The following is a 19,709-nucleotide window of genomic DNA, read 5'->3' as shown; positions in this document are numbered from 1 at the left end:
GATTTATTTTTTTTTTTTTTTCACATTTATTACAAATCAAATAATAAATTCAAGTCAAAAAAGAAAAAAAACAAAAAAAAATAGAAATAGGAAAAATAAATTTCCTGGAGCCTTAAAATTAAATTAATAATTACGTTTAAGCGCTTAATTAACAATCGAGTTATGAAAAAAAAATCAACTATTTAATTATCATAAATAATAACTAATAATAATATTTATTAATAATAATTAATAATAAAAATAATAATAATAGTAGTTCAGTTCCAGTGTTATCACTCGCGGACGTTTAAACTATTCGATTGTTTAAAAATTGAACATTATTAATTTATAAAATTTTATTGGAAGGTATTAAGACGTACAATACGTCTTATTATTATTAATAATAATTATTAGTTAATTTGTTGTTTATTCATAACGGTATTGACACATTTTGTTTTAATTTTAGTTTTATTATTGAAAGATAGAAAAAGAAAAAAGAATTTATTAATTAATATTTATTATTATTACTTTAATATATAAATTGTTAATCGTTAATTATTTTTTCTTTTTCTCGGAGGTAGTATTTTAGTAAACGCTGGGTTTTAGCGGCGGTTTTGGTAGCCACCGGTGTTTCCCATTCCCGGTTGTCTCATTCCACCGCGGCCGTCACGGGAAAATCCACCGCGACCTCCTCGTGGGTGTTGGCCACCTCGCATTACTCCTGGGCCACCTAAAAAATTAATTGATTATTTAGAAAAAAATTTTATTTTATTGTCTTGTATAGTTTATTAAATTTTTTCAATTACCTGGACCACGTTGTTGAGGACCCATTGATGATCTCATATTATCCTGATTTCTCATATTGTCACCAGGTATTCTCGGTTTATTTTTTTTCTCTTCAATATTTAATTTTTGTCCATTCTCATCCGGATAACAAATTGGCTATAAAATAAATTCAATAATATTATAATTATTCATTTAAAAAAAAATTTAGTCATTTTAATTTTTATTAAAAATTTTTTAAAAATAAAAATTATAAAAATTAAAAAAAAAAATAAAAATTATTAAAATTTTTTAAAAATTAAAATTAAAAAAAAAAAACTTACACAAGCGGCAAGTACTTTAGAAACGACATTAGAGTCTTCAAAAGTCACGAAGCCATAATGAGGAACACCACGCATAGAATTGTTAGAGCCCTGAGGTCCCTTGCTTCGCTCATTGCCCTTGGAGAATATTCTGAGATCAGCGACTTTGCCGAACCGTTCGAAAATGATGCGCAGCTCATTTTCAGTCGCGGAGTGAGGGACGCTTCCTACAAAGAGCTGGTGGTGGTCAGGCCAGTCGCGACGTCTGTCACCTCCACGGTTGTCTCTCTGAGGTGGACCTACTCGAGGTCGCTGTGGCTGGGGCTGTTGCTGAGAGTTCTGCATTCTGTTGGGCTGGTGTTGCTGTCCTGGCCCAGAAGGCATAACATTCGACGACATGTTGGTGTTGTTTGGGTTCCACACGTCGATTGATGAACATTCCTCGTTCCTCGCGTTCGAGACTGGAGGCTAGAAAAATTTTTTAAATTAATTTTCAAGCTGTTGAATTTTTTAAGGGGGTATTCTAGTCTAGAATTTCAAAAAGATCGATTTTTTTTTTCATATTTTCAAAGTTTAACTATCTAAGAATATGTGTACGAAAGGATTTTTAAAAATTCGAATTATTTTCGGAGATATAGGCATTTTACTGACCCGGTCTCCAAACTGATTAGGCACGGTATAATCGGACAAAATGCATTAGGGATTCTCCGTCTACCTGAATCCCCTTTCTCAGTAAACCTTTTGTTCCTTTATATATATATATATATATGTGTGTGTGTGTGTCCTTTATGTTATACAGTGTTCACTAACATCCAGTTGCTGGCAATTAAATCTTAACCTCAAAAACACGTGGACGTATGTGAAGTGTAGCAAAGCATAAGTATTTTGTGAGTGTTAATTAAAATTGTAATAAATAAAATGGATAAAAAATCTACATCGGAAAGGATTACGCGTGCTGATCGCCCAAAAAAACGACGGTTTCACGGCAATCGGCACACTGTCGAAGAAAGTACCAGTTTTACTAGTTCATCAGCAGCAAAGCTAAGTAAATCAAAGGATGAAGAGTTTATAATTGAAAATAATTACGGGTACTGTATTTTGGAGTTTTTCACTGTTTTTTCGGCAATTTCTTCTTTAGTTCTGTGTACAAATTGCAAGAAAGAGATTAAATTTTCTAGAACGGCTCAACGTGGAATAGATTTTAAAATTGCATTACAATGTAGTTGTGAGAGTATACAATATATATCATCATGCCCATTGATTGAAAAATCCTTTGAAGTGATATTTGCTATGCGGTTTTTAGGAGTTGGCAGAGAAGGAATTAATATCTTCTGTAGTTTGATGGATATTTGTCAAGGGTTATCAATCGGGACTTACTACGCTTCTATGAAAAATATACATATAGCCGCATCTGCTGTTTATAATCTCGTTATTTCCAAAGCTGTGAAAGAAGAAAAAGATTTAATTTCAGCTTGTGATCCAAATGCCAACCCAACGGAGTTTACAGTTTCTGGTGATGGGACTTGGAAAAAAAGAGGTTTTAATTCTTTATTTCGAGTTACCACACTTGTAGCAAAAAATTGCAAGAAAGTGGTTGATACGGTTGTCAAATCCAGTTTTTGTCAAGGCTGTAATCTTTGGAAGAATAAAAAAAAATCAGATATTCTAGCGTATAATCATTGATATGAAGATCATGAAGAAGTTTGTACCATTAATCACAAAGGAAGTTGTAATGGAGTACACGGGACCTTCCTTATCCGGAGAAGGTCTTCGATCCGAGTTATAATTATCGACCAATTCTCCAGGGCGCTGTGCTCCGAAGTACTCGCGCCAATAGTCTTAAGCTAGTAAGTAAGTCCCCGAGAGGGTAGCGCCAGCGCTGAGAGAGAGAGAGAGAGAGAGTGGGGAAGAGAGAGCCAAGAAGAAACAAACCAACAAATTTTGGTAAGTTTTATTGTGTTCGAACGATCGAAGAATCGACATCGCAAACATCTTACTCAGGTAATTATTTTTATTCTATTGTTTTCTGTGGAACGAGGCGATAAAATTTAGTTAAATTTAATGCGTGCTAGGCCCAACGCCAGCTCGCTTAAGTTTAATTAATCTAAGAAATATTCTAATAACAATTTCGTGTTCCAGAATAAAATATTCCCTGAGAATTAAGTTACGAAGTGGCGATTCAGGACCGTGCTGACAATAAGACCTCATCGAGGAAAACATCAAGGAAAAACGAGAAATCTGGAAGTAAGAGCGTCGAGGGACTTTGAGAAAAGAAAAACCCAAGAAGACTCCAGGTACAATAAATATGTCTAAATAGATTCTCGGTAAAGTGGCATTAGCCAGGCCTTATGTCGGCTGGAGGTTATCGCCATTTCGTGTTCGATTACAATCATTAGTTTTTAAATAAAAATTTAATCAATTAATCTTGCCAAAATTTAAGCAATTAGTTTAGTCAAAATTTAAGTACTAGTAAATTTAACTGAACATCAAAAATAATTAACGAAATGTTTAAGAACAAAATTTGGTAACTAGTCATAATAAAAGTCCGAATAAAGTTAACAATAAATTTAAGAACAAGTCAGAAATGAAATAACTAAATATGTAATTAATAATACCAGGAATTATTTCGGGTTATTAATTAAACACGTAAGCAGAGTCGGGATTAATCTTACTAGGAATTATTTCAGTTTGTTAATTCATGATTTTGGTGTCACGTGAAAATTTGAACTCTGGTAATTGAGTTTGAGTAAAATCAGTTAATTTTGTGTCAATTAAAATCATTAAAATAATTTCAGTAAAATATTTTAGTAAAATCATCAGAAGTTAAAATTAATTAAAATCAATATAAATAATTTGGGAACGAATTTTGATTGTGTGAAATATAACAAAAGTAAAATTAGAATCAGAAAATAATTTTAAAATTAATTGTTAAAATCATTTAGATAAAAGTAGAAAATAAATCATTTCACTTGAAGAAAAATTCAACAAAAGTTGGGAGAGGGTCCGCCATCTTGTTTCGAGCTAAAACGCCGAGTAAAGGACGTACAAGATCGAGACTAAAAATCTCAAGGCGTTGTAAGGTGAAATATAATCCCCAAAATTAAAATAAAATAAATTTCAAGTTTCAAACAACATAAAGAAAGTAAAGAAAGTAATTTAGCAAGAATAAAATAAACTCAGTTATTCAGAGACAAGTAAAATAATTTAGTTAAAATTGAGTGAAATAAAACCAATTGTCAATTTCTTAATTCAGAGATTAAAACTAAATAAATTAATTAATTAACTCTGACAAATAATTTGGACAAGATTAAAACAATTCAAGTAAATGAAATAAAATTACAAAAGTCGAAAAAATGAAACTAAATTAATTTTAAGGAAATTAATTAAAGTAATTAAGTAAAATTTTATAATAAAATATGGCGTAATAAAATCGACAAATGTAAAATAAATTTGTAAGAATACTAGGACGTAGCGAATATTTTGTCGGCAGATTATTAAGACCTCTGTCATCGAATTTTAATCTATTAATACGAGATACGAAGACCTCTTAGTATTAAATATTTACTGTTGTATTATTAAGACCACGGCAGTAAATTAGTTAAGAATTTTAAAAAGGAAATTAATCGCTATAGGAATTTGGATTTAGAAAATTAGTTAATCAGATTTAATTTGGAAAATAAAAGTAAATAATAGTCTTAGAAAATAATTAATAAAGTATGGAAATTTTAATTAGTGTGTTTGGATGATAATAATTATATTGTGGGTGCGTGTGGAAAATGATGAAATTATGAAACTATGAAACTATAGCAAATTATGAAAAATGGAAATTATGGAAAATTATGGAAAATTGAAAAATGGAGGAAAATAATTAGAAACCGCGGTATGGTCGCTTCATAAGAGGGTACCGTCGGGAATAAGCAACTATGATAGAAACCGCGGTATAGTCGCTCCATAAGAGGGTATCGTCGGGATTAGCCACTATGATAGGAAACCGTCTTATAAACGGGAATAGGACCTAGGATTAAGTGTTAATTAATTGTAAGGGGAATATCATTGTAATGGGTGGGTTAAATAAATTGAATAATGAATTTCCTTGATGATTTCTGTTTTCTTCCCAGCAATCTCTCACGACCCTGTAGAACTTACTCCATGCTCTGGTTCAGTTTCTGGATACTGTGTCTAAAAATCCAGTGGCGCCCTAAATAAATTAAGGGGTGACCAAAGAGGACGAGTGGATTTTTTTTTTTTTTTTAAAGAGAAATATACCGTTACAAAGTGCAGGCAAAATGGAAGTAGATGCAGTTGTGGAGATGTTTTGTCGATCAGTTGAAAAACACGGCGTTAAATACGTGAAATACATTGGAGATGGTGATACTAAGACTTTCAAAGGCATACTCAATATGGATCCTTATGATGGTGACCCCTTAATAGAAAAAAAAAGAATGCGTAGGACATGTGCAAAAAAGAATGGGTGCAAGGCTACGGAAAGCGAAAAAAGACAATAAAGTCTTAAAAGTTATTAGACCAATTTAGGACAGTTTATCGTCAGATGAATTATTAACTCGATGTTTAGGTTCAGAAACTCAGAACAATAATGAGTCTCTAAACTCGTTGATTTGGACTTTCGCGCCGAAACATATTCATTCCGGATCTCAGGTGATTGAAATAGCAACATTTATCGCTGTTTGCATTTTCAATGACGGTTTCTTTCCGATTTTAAAAATGATGACCCTTATGGGGATGCAAATTGGGCCAGAAACTCATTCATTTGCTGTGAGACGGGACAACGCAAGGATTGAACGATCTGAGATACATACATCCAACGCTTCAAAGGAGGCTAGAACTGCTCGATTGGAAGAGAGAAACGCAGAAAATAGTTTTTTTAAAGTAGAAGAAGGTCCAATGTATGAAGCAGGAATGGCAGATTAAAAAAAAGTAACCATAACATATCATTTTATGACTTTGACAGCGAAAAACTTCACGCGAAACTTTAAACGCGTTTTTCTCAGAACATACTTTTTCAATCATCTTCCCACGATTTCTCGAGTTCTACTGGACCGATTCACTTGAAATTTTCAGAGAGTCTTCTTTATAGACCTATCTATAGCCCGAACTAGGATAATCCCCAAATTCCAATTTTTACTATTTTTAAAAAATTCGAGAAACTCAAAAAAACAGTAAAAAAAAAAACTTTTTTTTCAAACAGTCGCCATTTTGTCAAAAAAATTTTTTTTTACTAATCGCTAGTTCGGGCTATAGCGACATCACTGTAGATTAATAATCTTTTTTTTTTTTTTTTTTTTTTTTTTCATTTCAGATGACTAGGAGGGTTGAACTCGTGGGAAGAAGACTCAGGTGCCAATTTTTTGAGACCCCCCACTTCATCAGCCGCCATTTTTTTGAATTTTTCACTTTTTTTTTTTTTAAAATTGTTTTTTGTATTTTAAAAACATTAATAAACAAGTGATAAAAAAATGGATGGTAAAAATATTTATTGTTTTTTTTTTAACGGCACTTTAAAAATGACCTAAAATTCACTGTTCTAGACTAGAATACCCCCTTAATTAAAAAAATAAAAAAAAAATAAATAAATAAACTAACCGGTGACATGGTCTTGGGGATGATGTTGCAGCTTCCACCAATAGCATTGGACCTGACAGTCCTGGCATATGACTTGGGTTTGTTGTTAACTCCCGAGGAAGCGGTCTGCTCGTTCTCGGTCTCATTAACCGGCTGCTGGTTGAAGTTCTCCGTGGGTTGTTCCTGAGGTTCCTCAACACGAGTCTCCTCACTCTGGGATTCTGGCTGCTGCTCAACAGGAGCTTCTTCTTGAGTGAACTCCACAGCGGGTTCTACAAACGGAGCAGCCGGCTGCTGAGGAATGGGCATCATTGGAGGCTGCTGGTTCATCATGGCCTCTGGGTCGTGGATTGTCCCGTTAACGACGATCATCTGGTTGCTGGTCGGGGGGTAGTACATCTGCTGGGGCGGAATCACCGGCTGGGTCTGGAGAGGAAGAGGTTGAGCTGCCTGGGGAATATGATGCTCCACGGTAACTGGCGCCTGGCTTTGTCCCTGGTCATCTTCGTCCACCTCAGAGCGACCTTCCTCGGTCTCAGGACGCTCGATGTTTTCGTTAGATGGCTCTGTTTCTAGCTCCACTTCTTCGTCGGGAAAACCAAGGTCTTGGTAGCGAAAAATGTCATTCAACACGTAGTAGGTTTTTGGAGCACGCGCTACTAATACGAAGGTTTGGGTGAAACGACGCATTGGCTCACCGGCATTTGAAAATTCACCAGTTACCTGAAAATACATTTTTCATTAATTCATATTTTTAATATTTTTAATAAACAAATAAAATAATGACTCCTGTTAAATTGCACTGTACTTTCTTAAATATTGACATTTTTAAAGATATAAGCTCATCCCGATGTTACACTCATCAAGAGCTTTCATTTGAGTATCCACATGCATTTTTTACATATTTTTCATATATACATATATATAATATATATAAATATATAAAATATATGAAAAATTGATGTGGGTACTCAAATGAAAGGTCTCGATGAGTATAATATCGGGATGATCTTATATTTTGAAAAATGTTAATAGTTCACAAGATACTAGGTCATTTCTTAAATATTGACAATTTTAAAGATATAAGCTCATCCCGATGTTGCACTCATCAAGAGCTTTCATTTGAGTACCCACATCAATTTTTCATATATATATATATATATATATATATATATATATATATATATATATATATATATATATATATATATATATATATATATATATATATATATATGTATATATGAAAAATATATAAAAAATGTATGTGGGTATTCAAATGAAAGCTCTTGATAAGTGTAACACCAGGATGAGCTTGTTTTTTTATTAATATAAATAATAAAAAAATTTACCTGAATGACTACTCCATCTTCCAAAGTAGCTTGAGAGTCAACTTGACTAATTCTAGTATGACAATCCCGGAAATTCAATTCCTGAATTTTCTGATGAATTTCTTTCTGCCCAACCGCAGGAATAACATCGCGGTTTGTGTTGTCCAAACCACCGTGTATAAAAGCTGAATTGTGACTGTAAAATCTGAAACAAAATTTATAATTAAATAAATAAAAAAAAATTTTAAATGACATTTAATTTAATTATATTCATTTAAAAGTTAGCTATTTACAAATAGTCAATCACTTATAGAACAACTTTCAAATTACATCATTCGGTGTTACATTTTGTGTCATTGCCAACTAATAGACTTTTAAAAATTTTACAAATTTAAAATACTCTAAGAATTTTTTTTCATAAAAAAAAATTTACATTTTTTTTTTTTAAATTTAATAATAATAATTATAATAATTACCTGTGTAAATGAGCAGGTGCCTGGTTCAACAATGTATAATATTGCCGGACAAATTCACGACCAACAGATCGTGCTGAGTGTGCTGCCGAATATGTAGCATCCATGACCATTTCCTAATTTGTTGGCTTTATTATGTAGTTATTATCAACTGTTTATTTTTATCAAAATACTACCGACTGATTATTATTGTTTTTTATTTAGAATTTTATTGTCTACTTTACTTTAATTATTTCTATCAATTACTGTCTATTAAAAACTCAATTTTTTTTTTTTCGGTTTTGAATTTTTTTTAAAAAATTACGTTTTGAATCTGAAACAAAAAAAAAAGGTTTTTTTAATTTTTGAATTTTATATAATAAAAAAAATTATTTAAAAAAAATTGCATTTTTTTTCCATAATTTATTTGTTAAAAAATTATTAAAATTAATAAATATCTGCTGAATTAAATTTCATAATTAATTTTTAATAGTGAAATTTTTTCTTTTATTTTTTTAAAAATAATTTTCCAATAAAAAAAAAATTTTTTTAATTTTTAAAGATCAGCTGACTTAATTTTTATTAATTTTTGTAAATAATATGTAAATAATTTAATTTAAAAAATAAAAATAAAAAAAAAAAAAAAAACACATGGCTTACTACTACAACGCGTGGTAGGTCTCCTCGTGTCTTTCTATACGACACGCTAGCAAAATAATCCACCATGAACCTAAATCCCCCAATTCCTAAAAATACGAATTCTCTAAAATTTCAAGCCTACAAAAATTTTCTTTAAAAAAAAAAAAAATAATCGCACGAGTACTGAGCAATGCAATATACAACCCGCACCGAAAAACACGAAGCTGGGTCTAATAACCTCACAAAAAAAAATGTCGGTAGTCGGCACAAAGCCATAGACTTTATCAATACCTAAAATTTACAAAATTTCTTAAAGCAAAAAATAAAAAATTAACATTTTTAATTTTTTCATTAATTAAATAATTAAAACAAACATTGGATGTATGATTTTTTCTTTAATTTTTTTTTTTTCAATAAAATAAATTAAAAAAATTTTTTAAATGTCGGCTAACTTAATTTTAATATTTTTACACTAATAAAAAGCCGACGTTTTTAATTTTTTTTAAATTAATTAATAACAAAAAAATATTTTTAAAAAATTGCAGGTGTAATTTTAAAAATTTTCTACAAGTGTAATTTTTTAAAAATAATTATTCACTAAAACAATTTTTTAAATGTCGGCAAACTTAATTTGAATTAAAATTTTTTCAGATTCAAGCATGGCGATTTTCTAGACGCGGCAACAAATATTAAATAAATGCTCGCGTCTAAATAAAATAATTTTTTCGTCGGCTATTTTATCGACGTCCGCCATTTTAATTTACAAATAAACAAATTAATAAACAAAGTTAATATCTGGAATGAAAATAAAAAAATTAAATGGAATTTTTAAGAGTAGAAAATAAATAAATAAAAATAATGGAGAATAAATAAATAAACCGGGTGGTTTACTTCACAGAGACTTACTTAAAGTTAAATCGGTGATCGCACGTTTTTATTCTGGTCCTCAATTATTTTAAAAACTCGGTGATTGCTTGTAGTTAAATAGCGGGTGATTAATAACTGCGATAGAATAAAATACAATAAATGCTTTCGTATAAAAATTTAAAATAAGAAAAATTATTTTATTTTATAGACACTCCGTGCAGTAAGTAGTATCAAGTGTTTAACACTGGTCACATATAATGTCTATAAAACGCTCACGGCTCACTTTTGTGTAGGGGATGCAAGTACAGATATATATTTGGTCATGTGGTGTAGGTACTCACTTTCTTTGTCTGGTTTGCTTTCAGAGGCGGTGTGTCCTTTGTCGGTGATGCGATTCACCGTGGAAGCAGCGGCAGTCCTCCGAGAAAATGTGGCCAAGTAAAACTAGTCACTGGGGATGAGTGCCGGGCTGTTAATCCTACAGTTTACAGTTTAAGCTGTTTTCATGAAGAACAACATGGCGGACTTAAGTCTCACACGCTACTGGGATGACCAATCAGCTGATTGCAGAATTTTACTGAGGCGCGCTCTGGTGAGAATATTAAATACCAAATACGATGTTTAAAAATTTTATGTCATTAAATTATTAAAATTAAGTTAACTGACATTTCTAAATTTTTTATGGAAAAAATTTCAATTAAACAATTAAAAAAAAAAAAAATGTCACATGTAAAAAACTTGAAAAACTGTAAGCACAATTTTTTATAAATATCTTTTTAGTTGTAATTTTATTGATAATGCATTTGAATGACAAAAATCCAGCGTATTCAAGTGTGCCTCTGTAAAAAAAATTCTAGGCCACCGATTGGAGCTGGTGGTAGAGTTTTTAGAGGACGAAAGTCCAAGAAAGGAACTATTGCTGCGCTGTGACTCCTCTCAGAGAACAAAGATATCGTTAAATTTACATAGTGCTGGCCAGACTTGTTCAATTCGTAGGTCAGCTCGGAATCTCGAGGATTCTTTCTTGCACTTATGTCGAGATTAATTCTGAAATTCATAAAAAATTAAAGCTTACTGCTAGTGAGACACAAGAACACACTAGATGAGTTAAATTAAATTATACCTTTCAGTGGAATTAATATTGGAAGGATAAAACCAATGGTCTCCGACAGACGATGAATAGAAGCTCCCTTCACTGTTGTATATCACCGATCCTCGAACTGCTAGTGATATTCGATCATCTTTCGTCACGACAAATTTAACTCCTGGGGATTTAAATTCAATTATACAAGATTGTTGCTGATAAATAAGACTATTTGAGAAGCGATTGATAAAAAATGGGTAAACTTTAGTACCTGTGATGAATTGTCCATCAGGCATTTCAATGTCGTCTAAATTAAACCCGTAACTTGTAACTAAACCGAAACTTGTAAAATCTTGTAACTAAACCGAACAGTCTGAGTCGGTTCATTTGCAGGATGACCAACCACCGTCAGTTCTCCATTTAACGGAGCTTGGATCAATCTCTCCATTGACCAGATGTCCTTCTTGGATTTGCAACGTTATCACATTCTTCTCAACGGCAAATCTGATCCCCGTGAGGACTCTGCAAACCAAATATCATCAATCCACGAGCTTATCAAAGCAAACACCTTCAGTTACTACCGATTGTCCGAGCTGTTGGTGTAATACTCTCTCAAACTCAGCATACGAACGCTGATGTCATTGTCAATTTGTTTATCGCAGGCGCACAACTTCTCCAGGTCACTGTGGTCACCCAGAATGCACGCAGAAGTCCAGTTTTCCTTCTTGTATCCTCTGACATTGTTCCATCCATACTTCCGGCAACTTGTATCTTCTTCACTGTCAAAATTCTCCAGGAAAACCTGAAACTCCCCGCCTGAATTACCTCCGGCAAAAATTAATAAACTATCAACTTACTTACAATCGGACAGTACATGCTGTCTGTACACGATTCCCTGCGGCAGATCCAAAGGATTGAAGTTCGCTCTTATTCCGCTGCACTCATACAGGTAATCCGCGTTCGGGTCAAAGTACCACTTGGTCCTCTGCTCATAGTACGCCACGTAGTTTTTCACGCGGATGTAATTTCTTCCTAAACAGTCCATCACAAATTATCCAATCACCTCAGCAAAATAAGTCTATCTACTTACCTTCCGACCACTTGAACGCGTCGCAGTTTGCGTACGTCCATTTGTTCAGCTTCCAATCGTAGTATTTCCATATTGTTAGACTCTCACTTTTGCTACTAAAATAGTTTTTACCTGTCTTCATTACTCTGATCACACTTGCCTTTAGTTCTTTCAATTTTTCTATTCCGGATTGCGCGTAATAAGCTTGGTCTTAAAATAAAACACCTGTTTTTTTAAAAAAAAATTTTCTTTTAACTAAAAAAAAAAAATAATCAACAACTCTTACCTAATTTTTTTATTCTTCCAATTTAAAACGCTCCAATATAAAAAGCATATGCTTTATAAACTCCTATCAAAATATCTGTGTACATATTTTGTAGGCGGTCAACTATTGGAACATTGTCACAGTTGATGTGATATATTTCCTAAAAAATAATTATAAATACTTTTTAAAATTTTTTTTTTTCAAAAATTTTTACGGTGAAGAATAAATTAAAAAATAATTTTTCTTACTTCAAATTCCCAAATATTTAATTCAATATCATAAATATTATCTGCAAAATAAAATTTGTTTAATATAATTTTGTCTGTCGGAGACCGTTGGTTTTATCCTTCCAATATTAATTCCACTGAAAGGTATAATTTAATTTAACTCAGCTAGTGTGTTCTTGTGTCTCACTAGCAAGTAAGCTTTAATTTTTTATAAATTTCAGAATGAATCTCGATATAAGTGCAAGAAAGAATCCTCGAGATTCCAAGCTGACCTACGAATTGAGCAAGACTGGCCAGCACTATGTAAATTTAACGATATCTTTGTTCTCTGAGAGGAGTCACAGCGCAGCAATAGTTCCTTTCTTAGACTTTCGTCCTCTAAAAACTCTACCACCAGCTCCAATCAGTGGCCTAGAATTTTTTTTACAGAGGCACACCTGAATACGCTGGATTTTTGTCATTCAAATGCATTACTTCCCGGTTCAAACGTCTTTCTTATTTGCCAGTAGTCTCTATTATCTCCAATCATACTCTTAATTAATAAATACGACCTCCAAATTTTATTATTCAATTTGGATTTTAATCTTTATTTTCCGATTTGTCATACTAAAATATAATAATTGAACCATGGATGACCTTGGTGGTAATCAATAGTCATATTTAATCTATGGTAAATCACTTTGTCGGTTGATTAAATTATCTTTTTAATTATAAATAAGTAAATACTTAAATTATTGAAAAAAATTATTCAAACCTATCTTCATCGTTATTTTTAGATTTTCCTTTTTTCCAGGAAAAAAATTCCTATATTACCATTGGAAAAATTCCTATTCAAAAATAGGGAAAATTCGCTGTTATTTACCCTGATAGCCAGCGCTTTCTCAGTAAGTGTTGACTTCCAGCAGTTACGGTTAATTTATACATCAAGTTGGCGGTAATTCTTCTCTCAACAACAGTTGTAAGCAAATTGACGGAAATCTACGGCCGCAACTTGAATACAAGTTAACAATCAAACTTGTAGTTAAATTTCTTTTCAACTTTACTACAATTTGAAGGAAATACTTGTACAGCAAGTTTTGACGTCTATTTGCAGAGTAAGTTATAGGTAACTAATAGGTAATCGCTCGCTTTGCCAACTCTTTCCGTCAAGTTTGCTTCAAATTGCGGACGTAGATTGACAGTAAGTTATAGATAAGGTGGCTATCAGGGAATATTATATTTTAATCTTGAACTTGCATTGCATACCAAATAAAATAAAATTCCCGCTGAGTCAACAGCCAGCATAATAAAAATAATAAAACACATCCTCAGGTATTTATTATTGCCTCCAACGCAACATACCCACAAATATAATCCAGCTGGTAGCATCAATCCCCCCAACTACACTTCCCATCCAAGCAGAAGCGTTATATATTCAGCATTACAATTTAAATGCGCGCGCATCCTCTTTATCAACTTGCGTTACTTGCGTCAGCCTTTCATCCACGTATAATTCTCGAATCTCAGCACTTGTCCGGTGTAACTAGGACGCTTTCTCCTAATAACCCGGCGGCAATCGAATCGATTGTGCAGTAGCCATCCGGCCGGCAGTTCAGTACGTCTCAAAATGAATTTCCTCGTGTCTGCTCCCGGTAAAGTGATTCTCTTTGGCGAGCACGCAGTGGTGTACGGAAAAACAGCGATCGCAGCGAGCCTGGACTTACGAACTACTCTGCAGTTCAACGAACTCGATGGCGAGAACATTCTGCTGAGCATGCCGAAGTTGGATTTGAATATCACAGTGTCACTGGCAGAAGTCCTGGAGTTCTCGGTAAATTCTCCGGAGCTTACTTCTGCAAATCACGAAGAGTTATATGAGTACGTAAGTAAATTCGTGGCGAAGCTCAAGTACTCGGGTGTTCAAAAATTGGGCCTGGAGGCGCTGTTCTACTTACTGGTCGCTGTGGCGCAAAGTGAGAGCCTGGAAATAAAGCCCTTTAGGTTGTTTCTGGACACCAAGCTGTCGATCGGGTCAGGACTGGGCAGCTCGGCTTCTTTCGCCGTTTGCATCTCCACCAGCTTTTTACACTGGGCGAATCTCCAGAAGAACAAACAGACGAACCTTGATCCGCTTGAACTTCAGAAGATCTCAAAATTCGCGATGGGCTGCGAGAAGATTATGCACGGAACGCCCTCTGGGATCGACCACACTGTCGCCATCTACGGGGCGGTGATAGAATTCAAAAAGCCGAACAAATTGGAGACGGTTTTTGGAGTTAAAAAGATGGAGATCTTGCTGGTGGACACAAGGGTCGCCAGAAGCACTAAAGATTTAGTGGCAAGGTTCGCTGACCTTAAGATCAAGTTCCCGGGGATAATCGACTCAGTTTTGGGTGCCATTGATCAAGTGTCGCAGGAAGCGCTGAAGTTGATCAGGAAAATGAGGACTCTGGATGACCAAGATCACTGGACGGATCTGGCTACGCTTGTAGAGGTCAATCATGGGCTCCTGGCCAGCTGCCAGGTGTCCCATCCCGCGCTGGAGAAGATCTGCGCGGCTGCTAGGGAAGCAAAACTTGCCGCGAAGATGACTGGAGCTGGGGGAGGTGGCTATGCTTATGTTCTTCTGCCCCCTGGTCTTGAGGAGAACAAGGTTCAACAGGTGACGCAAGTTCTGGAAGGATCCGGATTCCTGGTCACTCGATCCAGTCTTGGAGGCCCTGGAGTTAGGATTGATTGATAGAATTTTAGATTTTAAGTTATCTTTTGTAATGGTTTTTTTTTTTTTTTTTGTAATTGGGATATTTATTAATAAATGTTATTTTTGTCGAGGAATTCGTTTGAATATATGAATTTTTATCTTGGCATTATCTCGGGTCACCAGGGATTTTAATATTTTATGCGAGGTTATTTTTAATATTTTTTTTTTTTTTTTTTTTGTGGAAATCTTATGTAAAATTTAGTTTAAAAGCATTTGATTTGAATACTGTGAAGATAATCTTTTCACAAATCATCTTTTTGAATCAGCGTAGAATTTTATTTTTGTCTACTTGCAAGCATATTCTAAGCTTGAAAATTTAGAAAAGCCAAAAGGCGGATGTCTAAAAATTGAAGCAAATTTTGGGTTTAAAAATTAAAAAATTAAAAAATTTAATGATCTAAAGCCAAAAGGGCGTAGAAATTTTAAGTAGGAGTTAAATAAATTTTTTTTAAAAATATAAAAATGAACAAATTTTTATTTATAGATAGAAAAATGATATAAAAAAATTGAAGACCTTAAAAACTGAAGCAATAATCTAAGCAAGCGAATTGTCCTTCCACCAATCCTTGTCGTATCCTTCATGAACATGATTTAAGAGAACCTTCCTCCGGTCTTCACAATAAGCGGTCTTATCCTTAACCTTTTGTTTGACCTCAACCGCACTATCTTTCTGCAGCTGTCGCTCCAAATACTGAGCCAAATCCTCAGTGGCAATCTCCAAGTTCCGCTGATTGTCAACAAAGATGTCCATTTGATTACAAGACTCGACATAGTAAGCAAACGGGTAAGAGTACATCAAAGTAGCCCGGCACTGTCTGAGCGCCTCCAACGCCCTGGCCAAAAACTCAACCTCATTCCAGGACATGTCCAAAGCCTCGAACTTGGTAATCGTATCGCGAACGATGTTGGTCACGTCATTGTCTCTCTCAAGAGCCTTTTTGTAGTTTACATATCTGCCGTAATAAAACAAGATCCTGTTGAGCTTTGACCTGCTGATATCCTGTTCATTCTGCGCTTCAGCGCTTACAAACCTATTGCAGCTGTAGTTAACATTGTGGTACGCCCAATAGACACTGCAGACCCAGCAGAACTCATAATTGCACTTCTTGCAGGTCATGTGGTTGCAGCCGCCATTTTTTTCAATCGCCATGTGGCATTTGGGACAATCCTTGGTGTTAACTTCTATCAAGTAAGAAGTAGCCGAGTCTTCAGCGGCTGTCCTCTCCCATTTTCTCAAATACTCGCACAAAATGGGCGCGTGCCACGTTTCACTGCACTTGAAACAAAATCTATAGCCACAATCACACTTTACGGGTTTGAATTCCACTTCTTGGACTTTAACCACGCGGTGGCAGTTTGGAGCTGGGCACCACTTCAATAATCTGCTGCACTCAACGAAACTATGCGCTATTAAGCACTGGTACTTTGACCTTACCGCGAAATCCTTGATTAGCGCCATCGCGGAGGCGTCGTCAACTAAAATATTGCACTTGTGCGCCGGACAGGTGATAGAAAGGCACTCTTCTTCCGACAATATATTCGCAAAGAGATATTCCGCCCAGCAGTCGCTGCAAAAACGGTGCCCGCACTCCAGGCCGGTCATCAAGCTCCTGAGAAACGGATTCAAGCAAATTTGACAAAACTCTGTTGAATCTCGAGGATTTTTTTTGGTTTTTGAGACATTTGGGTCTACTATGCCAGCCGCCTTAAAAATGGCGGCTTTGTCCTTGGAATAATACTCTTCTAGCAGCTTCTCTTCGTCCCACCTAAAATGGTGGAGCAATATTCGCGTTGTTGTGCTTGGGATCTCAAGGATCAGCTGCACTGATTCTATTTTTTTTGTCATTTCCGAGATTACTTGATCTGGACTGAGTATTTTGTAATTGTAATGCTCCACGTCAGTAACTAAAGAATCTACCTGCGCCATCTCTATGTCATCGTTACTATCAGTATCTTCCAGATCTATTTCATGGTCACACTCGTTGTCCGACATTTTGTTTACGCTTGATAAGGAATAAAATTATAGTTAATTAATTGGATAATTTTTTTTTTATTTACTTAAGGAGGTTCGAGCGAATAAATAAATAAATAAATAAATAATTTAATTAATTTTATTACTTTATTTTATTAAATAAGTAAAAATCATCAATTATTAAATTGTTTAAATTATTTTTAATTAAAATGAATAATTTTGACGAATATTGGAAAGACTGAAAGTAAAAAAAAAATTATTTTGATTCATAAATTACGCTCGAACCTTCTTAAAAATTGGCTAATGGCGGAATTGAATTTTCTTTTCATTAATACACCTTAATAAGTGTAATTTTTTTTAATTATATTTATCACTAATATTTTTACTTTGATCCATAAATTTTTTAAAAATATTCACCGACAATTTTACAAGAAAAATTCAAAAATGCATTAATGTTTGAAGGTTATTCAAAAAGACCTTGATAAATTTTTATGTCTGCTAAATTTATTACTATTAGTAATTAATTAATTAATTCATTATTATTTATTATTATATTAATCTCAAGTAACTAATTTTTGTAATTTTTTATTTCAGATTATTTTTTATTACCTGGCTGACGATTAAGGTTAAGAATTTCTTCAGCTTCTAGAATCAGCAACCTGACGCTTTGTTAACGGCTCAACTTGAGATAAGAACTTGCGGCTTGTAAGTATAAATACAAAACTCACGATATTTTTATTTTAAAACAAAAAATTATTAAATAATAAACGTTAATTTTTAAAAATAATTTTAATTAAGAAATATATATTTAACATGTGCTTCAAAGTTTGCGGTGATAATTTACAGTTGCAAGTTCTAACTACTTGTTTCAATTCTAATTAACGTTTGTCTTGATTTGATTTCAATACAAGAAATAATACTAAAGCGATTAATTTTTTTTTTCATTGCGAATGCCGGTGAATAATGGGGATTATAACGTACTTATAGTTTTTGATTAGCATATTTGCCACAGGTGGCGCGAGTGGTGGCTTGCCAAAAATTTGAAACCAGTTACTTTTTTTGGGTTTTTTTGCAATGTTAAAAATTTATTTATAATTTTATTAATTATTTATAAATAATTAAAAATAAATAAATAAATAAAATAATAAAAATTAATTTTATCAAAAAAAAAATTAGAAAATTTTAATCTCAAAAATTAAAAAAAAAATTAAACTATAATCAAAATAGATTTAAAAAATTTTTTAACTTTTATTAAAATTAAAAATCATTATGAAAAATATTTAATAAACAAATTTCACACTTTGAAACAAATAAAATTTTTTTTTAACTTATTTTTTTTATAGTAATTAATTTGTTTTAAAAATTTCAAAAATTGTCAGTGTTAACAAAAAATTCTAACCTAAATGATACTGGATATCATCCTAGATTATACAGAGTGAAAAAATGCTTCAGATAGTAGCTAGTATAATCCAGATTACAATGAGTATAATTTAGATATCACTCAGTATAATCTGGATTATACTACAGCGTCAAATAAGGCCACGTGGTATAATTTTGACTGGAACGCCATCTTAAATTAATGCAGCGTCAAATATTGGAGTTCATAATTTTATTTGAAAATTATTTTAGTTCTTAAATCTAAGAAAAAAATTTATAAATTTGCAGGGATGTATTATTATTTACAAGTAGGGATCAATTTATATAATTTATAAAATTTTAAATAAGAAAAAAAATCAATTTTACAGTTAAAAAATTTTATTATTTTTTTTTTTTTATTATTCATTACATGAATATAGAATCAAAGTTTTTACATATTTTCGATTAAAAAAAATAATTTGAATTTTATCAGTAATTTTATTACTGACATATTTTTTTTTTTTTTATTTAATCACCTGATGTTGAATTAACTTAGAATTCTCAAAATTCCGTTTCTTCTCTGCCCCGTCATTTTTCATATAATTAATCTCTTCGTAGAAAAATTTAAAAAAGAAAAAAAAAATTTTGTTAATTTATTGAAAATTTTATTTTAAATAATTAATTATTTAAAAAATAATTTTATCAGAAGCTTAATTGTCGTCAATGATACTCAGTAGCAGAACTGACTATTAAAATCATCATTTAAAATTATAATTTTAATGTTTTTAACATCCTTCTAAAATTTATAAAAAATAATTATTTACAATTACTTACATTAAATTCATCAATCCATCGCCCACGTGGTCATCAAAAAATTCCATGCTGAAAATTATGCAGGAGCCACGTTTTAATTTTCACTCAAAATAATTTCTTCGACATTCTCCTGCAAACAAAAAAAAAAAAAAAAAAAAAAACAAATAAATAATTTAATACCAAGAATTTAATAACAAAAAAATGTTTAATATCCAAAAAATAAAAATCAGAATTTAAAAAATTTTTTTAG

The 19,709-nt window shown here is 32.6% G+C and overlaps 4 protein-coding genes, 1 long non-coding RNA gene and 1 other non-coding gene across 13 annotated transcripts; 2 read left to right on the top strand and 4 right to left on the bottom strand.

Moving 5' to 3' along the window:
* Nucleotides 1-173: 173 nt before the first annotated feature.
* Nucleotides 174-10,410, bottom strand: Rin (ras GTPase-activating protein-binding protein 2). 4 transcript variants are annotated; one of them, XM_074258516.1, is made up of 8 exons: nucleotides 10,275-10,389; nucleotides 9,973-10,068; nucleotides 8,452-8,761; nucleotides 7,997-8,180; nucleotides 6,666-7,367; nucleotides 1,086-1,532; nucleotides 786-921; nucleotides 174-709 (listed from the first exon to the last, which is right to left on the bottom strand). In XM_074258516.1, exons 3-8 carry the CDS (start codon nucleotides 8,559-8,561, stop codon nucleotides 582-584), a joined length of 1,707 nt encoding a protein of 568 aa, XP_074114617.1. In that variant the 5' UTR covers nucleotides 8,562-8,761; nucleotides 9,973-10,068; nucleotides 10,275-10,389; the 3' UTR covers nucleotides 174-581. The 4 variants fall into 4 exon arrangements, with proteins under 4 accessions (XP_074114617.1, XP_074114618.1, XP_074114619.1 ...); XM_074258517.1 differs by lacking the exon at nucleotides 10,275-10,389 and adding an exon at nucleotides 9,088-9,173 and having other exon boundaries at nucleotides 9,973-10,194; XM_074258518.1 differs by lacking the exon at nucleotides 9,973-10,068 and having other exon boundaries at nucleotides 10,275-10,410.
* LOC141537504 (uncharacterized) lies at nucleotides 1,744-6,561 on the top strand. The gene is made up of 3 exons (XR_012480936.1): nucleotides 1,744-3,065; nucleotides 3,204-3,358; nucleotides 6,382-6,561. It is a non-coding gene; the product is annotated as an uncharacterized LOC141537504 (long non-coding RNA).
* Nucleotides 10,411-10,710: 300 nt separating the features above from the next.
* On the bottom strand, nucleotides 10,711-13,137 carry LOC141537503 (uncharacterized). Of its 5 annotated transcripts, XM_074258527.1 has the most exons (9): nucleotides 13,016-13,137; nucleotides 12,600-12,640; nucleotides 12,373-12,511; nucleotides 12,108-12,311; nucleotides 11,875-12,049; nucleotides 11,599-11,819; nucleotides 11,289-11,539; nucleotides 11,057-11,198; nucleotides 10,711-10,980 (listed from the first exon to the last, which is right to left on the bottom strand). In XM_074258527.1, exons 4-6 carry the CDS (start codon nucleotides 12,226-12,228, stop codon nucleotides 11,636-11,638), a joined length of 480 nt encoding a protein of 159 aa, XP_074114628.1. In that variant the 5' UTR covers nucleotides 12,229-12,311; nucleotides 12,373-12,511; nucleotides 12,600-12,640; nucleotides 13,016-13,137; the 3' UTR covers nucleotides 10,711-10,980; nucleotides 11,057-11,198; nucleotides 11,289-11,539; nucleotides 11,599-11,635. The 5 variants fall into 5 exon arrangements, with proteins under 5 accessions (XP_074114628.1, XP_074114626.1, XP_074114629.1 ...); XM_074258525.1 differs by lacking the exon at nucleotides 13,016-13,137 and having other exon boundaries at nucleotides 12,600-12,976; XM_074258528.1 differs by lacking the exon at nucleotides 13,016-13,137 and having other exon boundaries at nucleotides 11,879-12,049; nucleotides 12,600-12,976.
* Nucleotides 13,138-14,176: 1,039 nt separating this feature from the next.
* Nucleotides 14,177-15,622, top strand: LOC141537501 (uncharacterized). The gene has a single exon (XM_074258523.1). It carries the CDS (start codon nucleotides 14,185-14,187, stop codon nucleotides 15,295-15,297), a length of 1,113 nt encoding a protein of 370 aa, XP_074114624.1. The 5' UTR covers nucleotides 14,177-14,184; the 3' UTR covers nucleotides 15,298-15,622.
* Nucleotides 15,623-15,775: 153 nt separating this feature from the next.
* LOC141537499 (E3 ubiquitin-protein ligase ARIH1-like) lies at nucleotides 15,776-18,182 on the bottom strand. The gene is made up of 2 exons (XM_074258519.1): nucleotides 17,900-18,182; nucleotides 15,776-17,321 (listed from the first exon to the last, which is right to left on the bottom strand). The coding sequence occupies exon 2, from the start codon at nucleotides 17,309-17,311 to the stop codon at nucleotides 15,854-15,856; it is 1,458 nt and encodes a 485-aa protein (XP_074114620.1). The 5' UTR covers nucleotides 17,312-17,321; nucleotides 17,900-18,182; the 3' UTR covers nucleotides 15,776-15,853.
* A 1,163-nt stretch (nucleotides 18,183-19,345) lies between these two features.
* On the bottom strand, nucleotides 19,346-19,413 carry LOC141537786 (small nucleolar RNA snR61/Z1/Z11). Its single transcript, XR_012480966.1, has one exon. It is a non-coding gene; the product is annotated as a small nucleolar RNA snR61/Z1/Z11 (small nucleolar RNA).
* Nucleotides 19,414-19,709: the final 296 nt, after the last annotated feature.

Source organism: Cotesia typhae, unplaced genomic scaffold (genome assembly GCF_013202065.1).
Source record: "Cotesia typhae breed Kobodo isofemale line unplaced genomic scaffold, CoteBio_Ctyphae scaffold_91, whole genome shotgun sequence".
NCBI lineage: Eukaryota > Metazoa > Arthropoda > Insecta > Hymenoptera > Braconidae > Cotesia > Cotesia typhae.
Note: the sequence above shows the minus strand (reverse complement) of the source record. Positions and strands in the feature narration are given on the sequence as shown.

What these genes read in the sequence shown, in the direction of transcription:
- LOC141537501 (XM_074258523.1), top strand. Translation starts at nt 14,185, where the DNA reads ATGAATTTCCTCGTGTCTGCTCCCGGTAAAGTGATTCTCTTTGGCGAG.
- LOC141537499 (XM_074258519.1), bottom strand. Translation starts at nt 17,311, where the DNA reads ATGTCGGACAACGAGTGTGACCATGAAATAGATCTGGAAGATACTGAT.
- Rin (XM_074258518.1), bottom strand. Translation starts at nt 8,561, where the DNA reads ATGGTCATGGATGCTACATATTCGGCAGCACACTCAGCACGATCTGTT. An exon ending in GCACCTGCTCATTTACACAG is followed by an intron (nt 8,181 to 8,451) that starts GTAATTATTATA and finishes ATTTTGTTTCAG; the next exon opens with ATTTTACAGTCACAATTCAG. An exon ending in CTAAAGTACTTGCCGCTTGT is followed by an intron (nt 922 to 1,085) that starts GTAAGTTTTTTT and finishes TTTATTTTATAG; the next exon opens with CCAATTTGTTATCCGGATGA.
- LOC141537503 (XM_074258527.1), bottom strand. Translation starts at nt 12,228, where the DNA reads ATGAAGACAGGTAAAAACTATTTTAGTAGCAAAAGTGAGAGTCTAACA. An exon ending in CGCGTTCAAGTGGTCGGAAG is followed by an intron (nt 12,050 to 12,107) that starts GTAAGTAGATAG and finishes TGGACTGTTTAG; the next exon opens with GAAGAAATTACATCCGCGTG. An exon ending in CATGTACTGTCCGATTGTAA is followed by an intron (nt 11,820 to 11,874) that starts GTAAGTTGATAG and finishes GGGGAGTTTCAG; the next exon opens with GTTTTCCTGGAGAATTTTGA.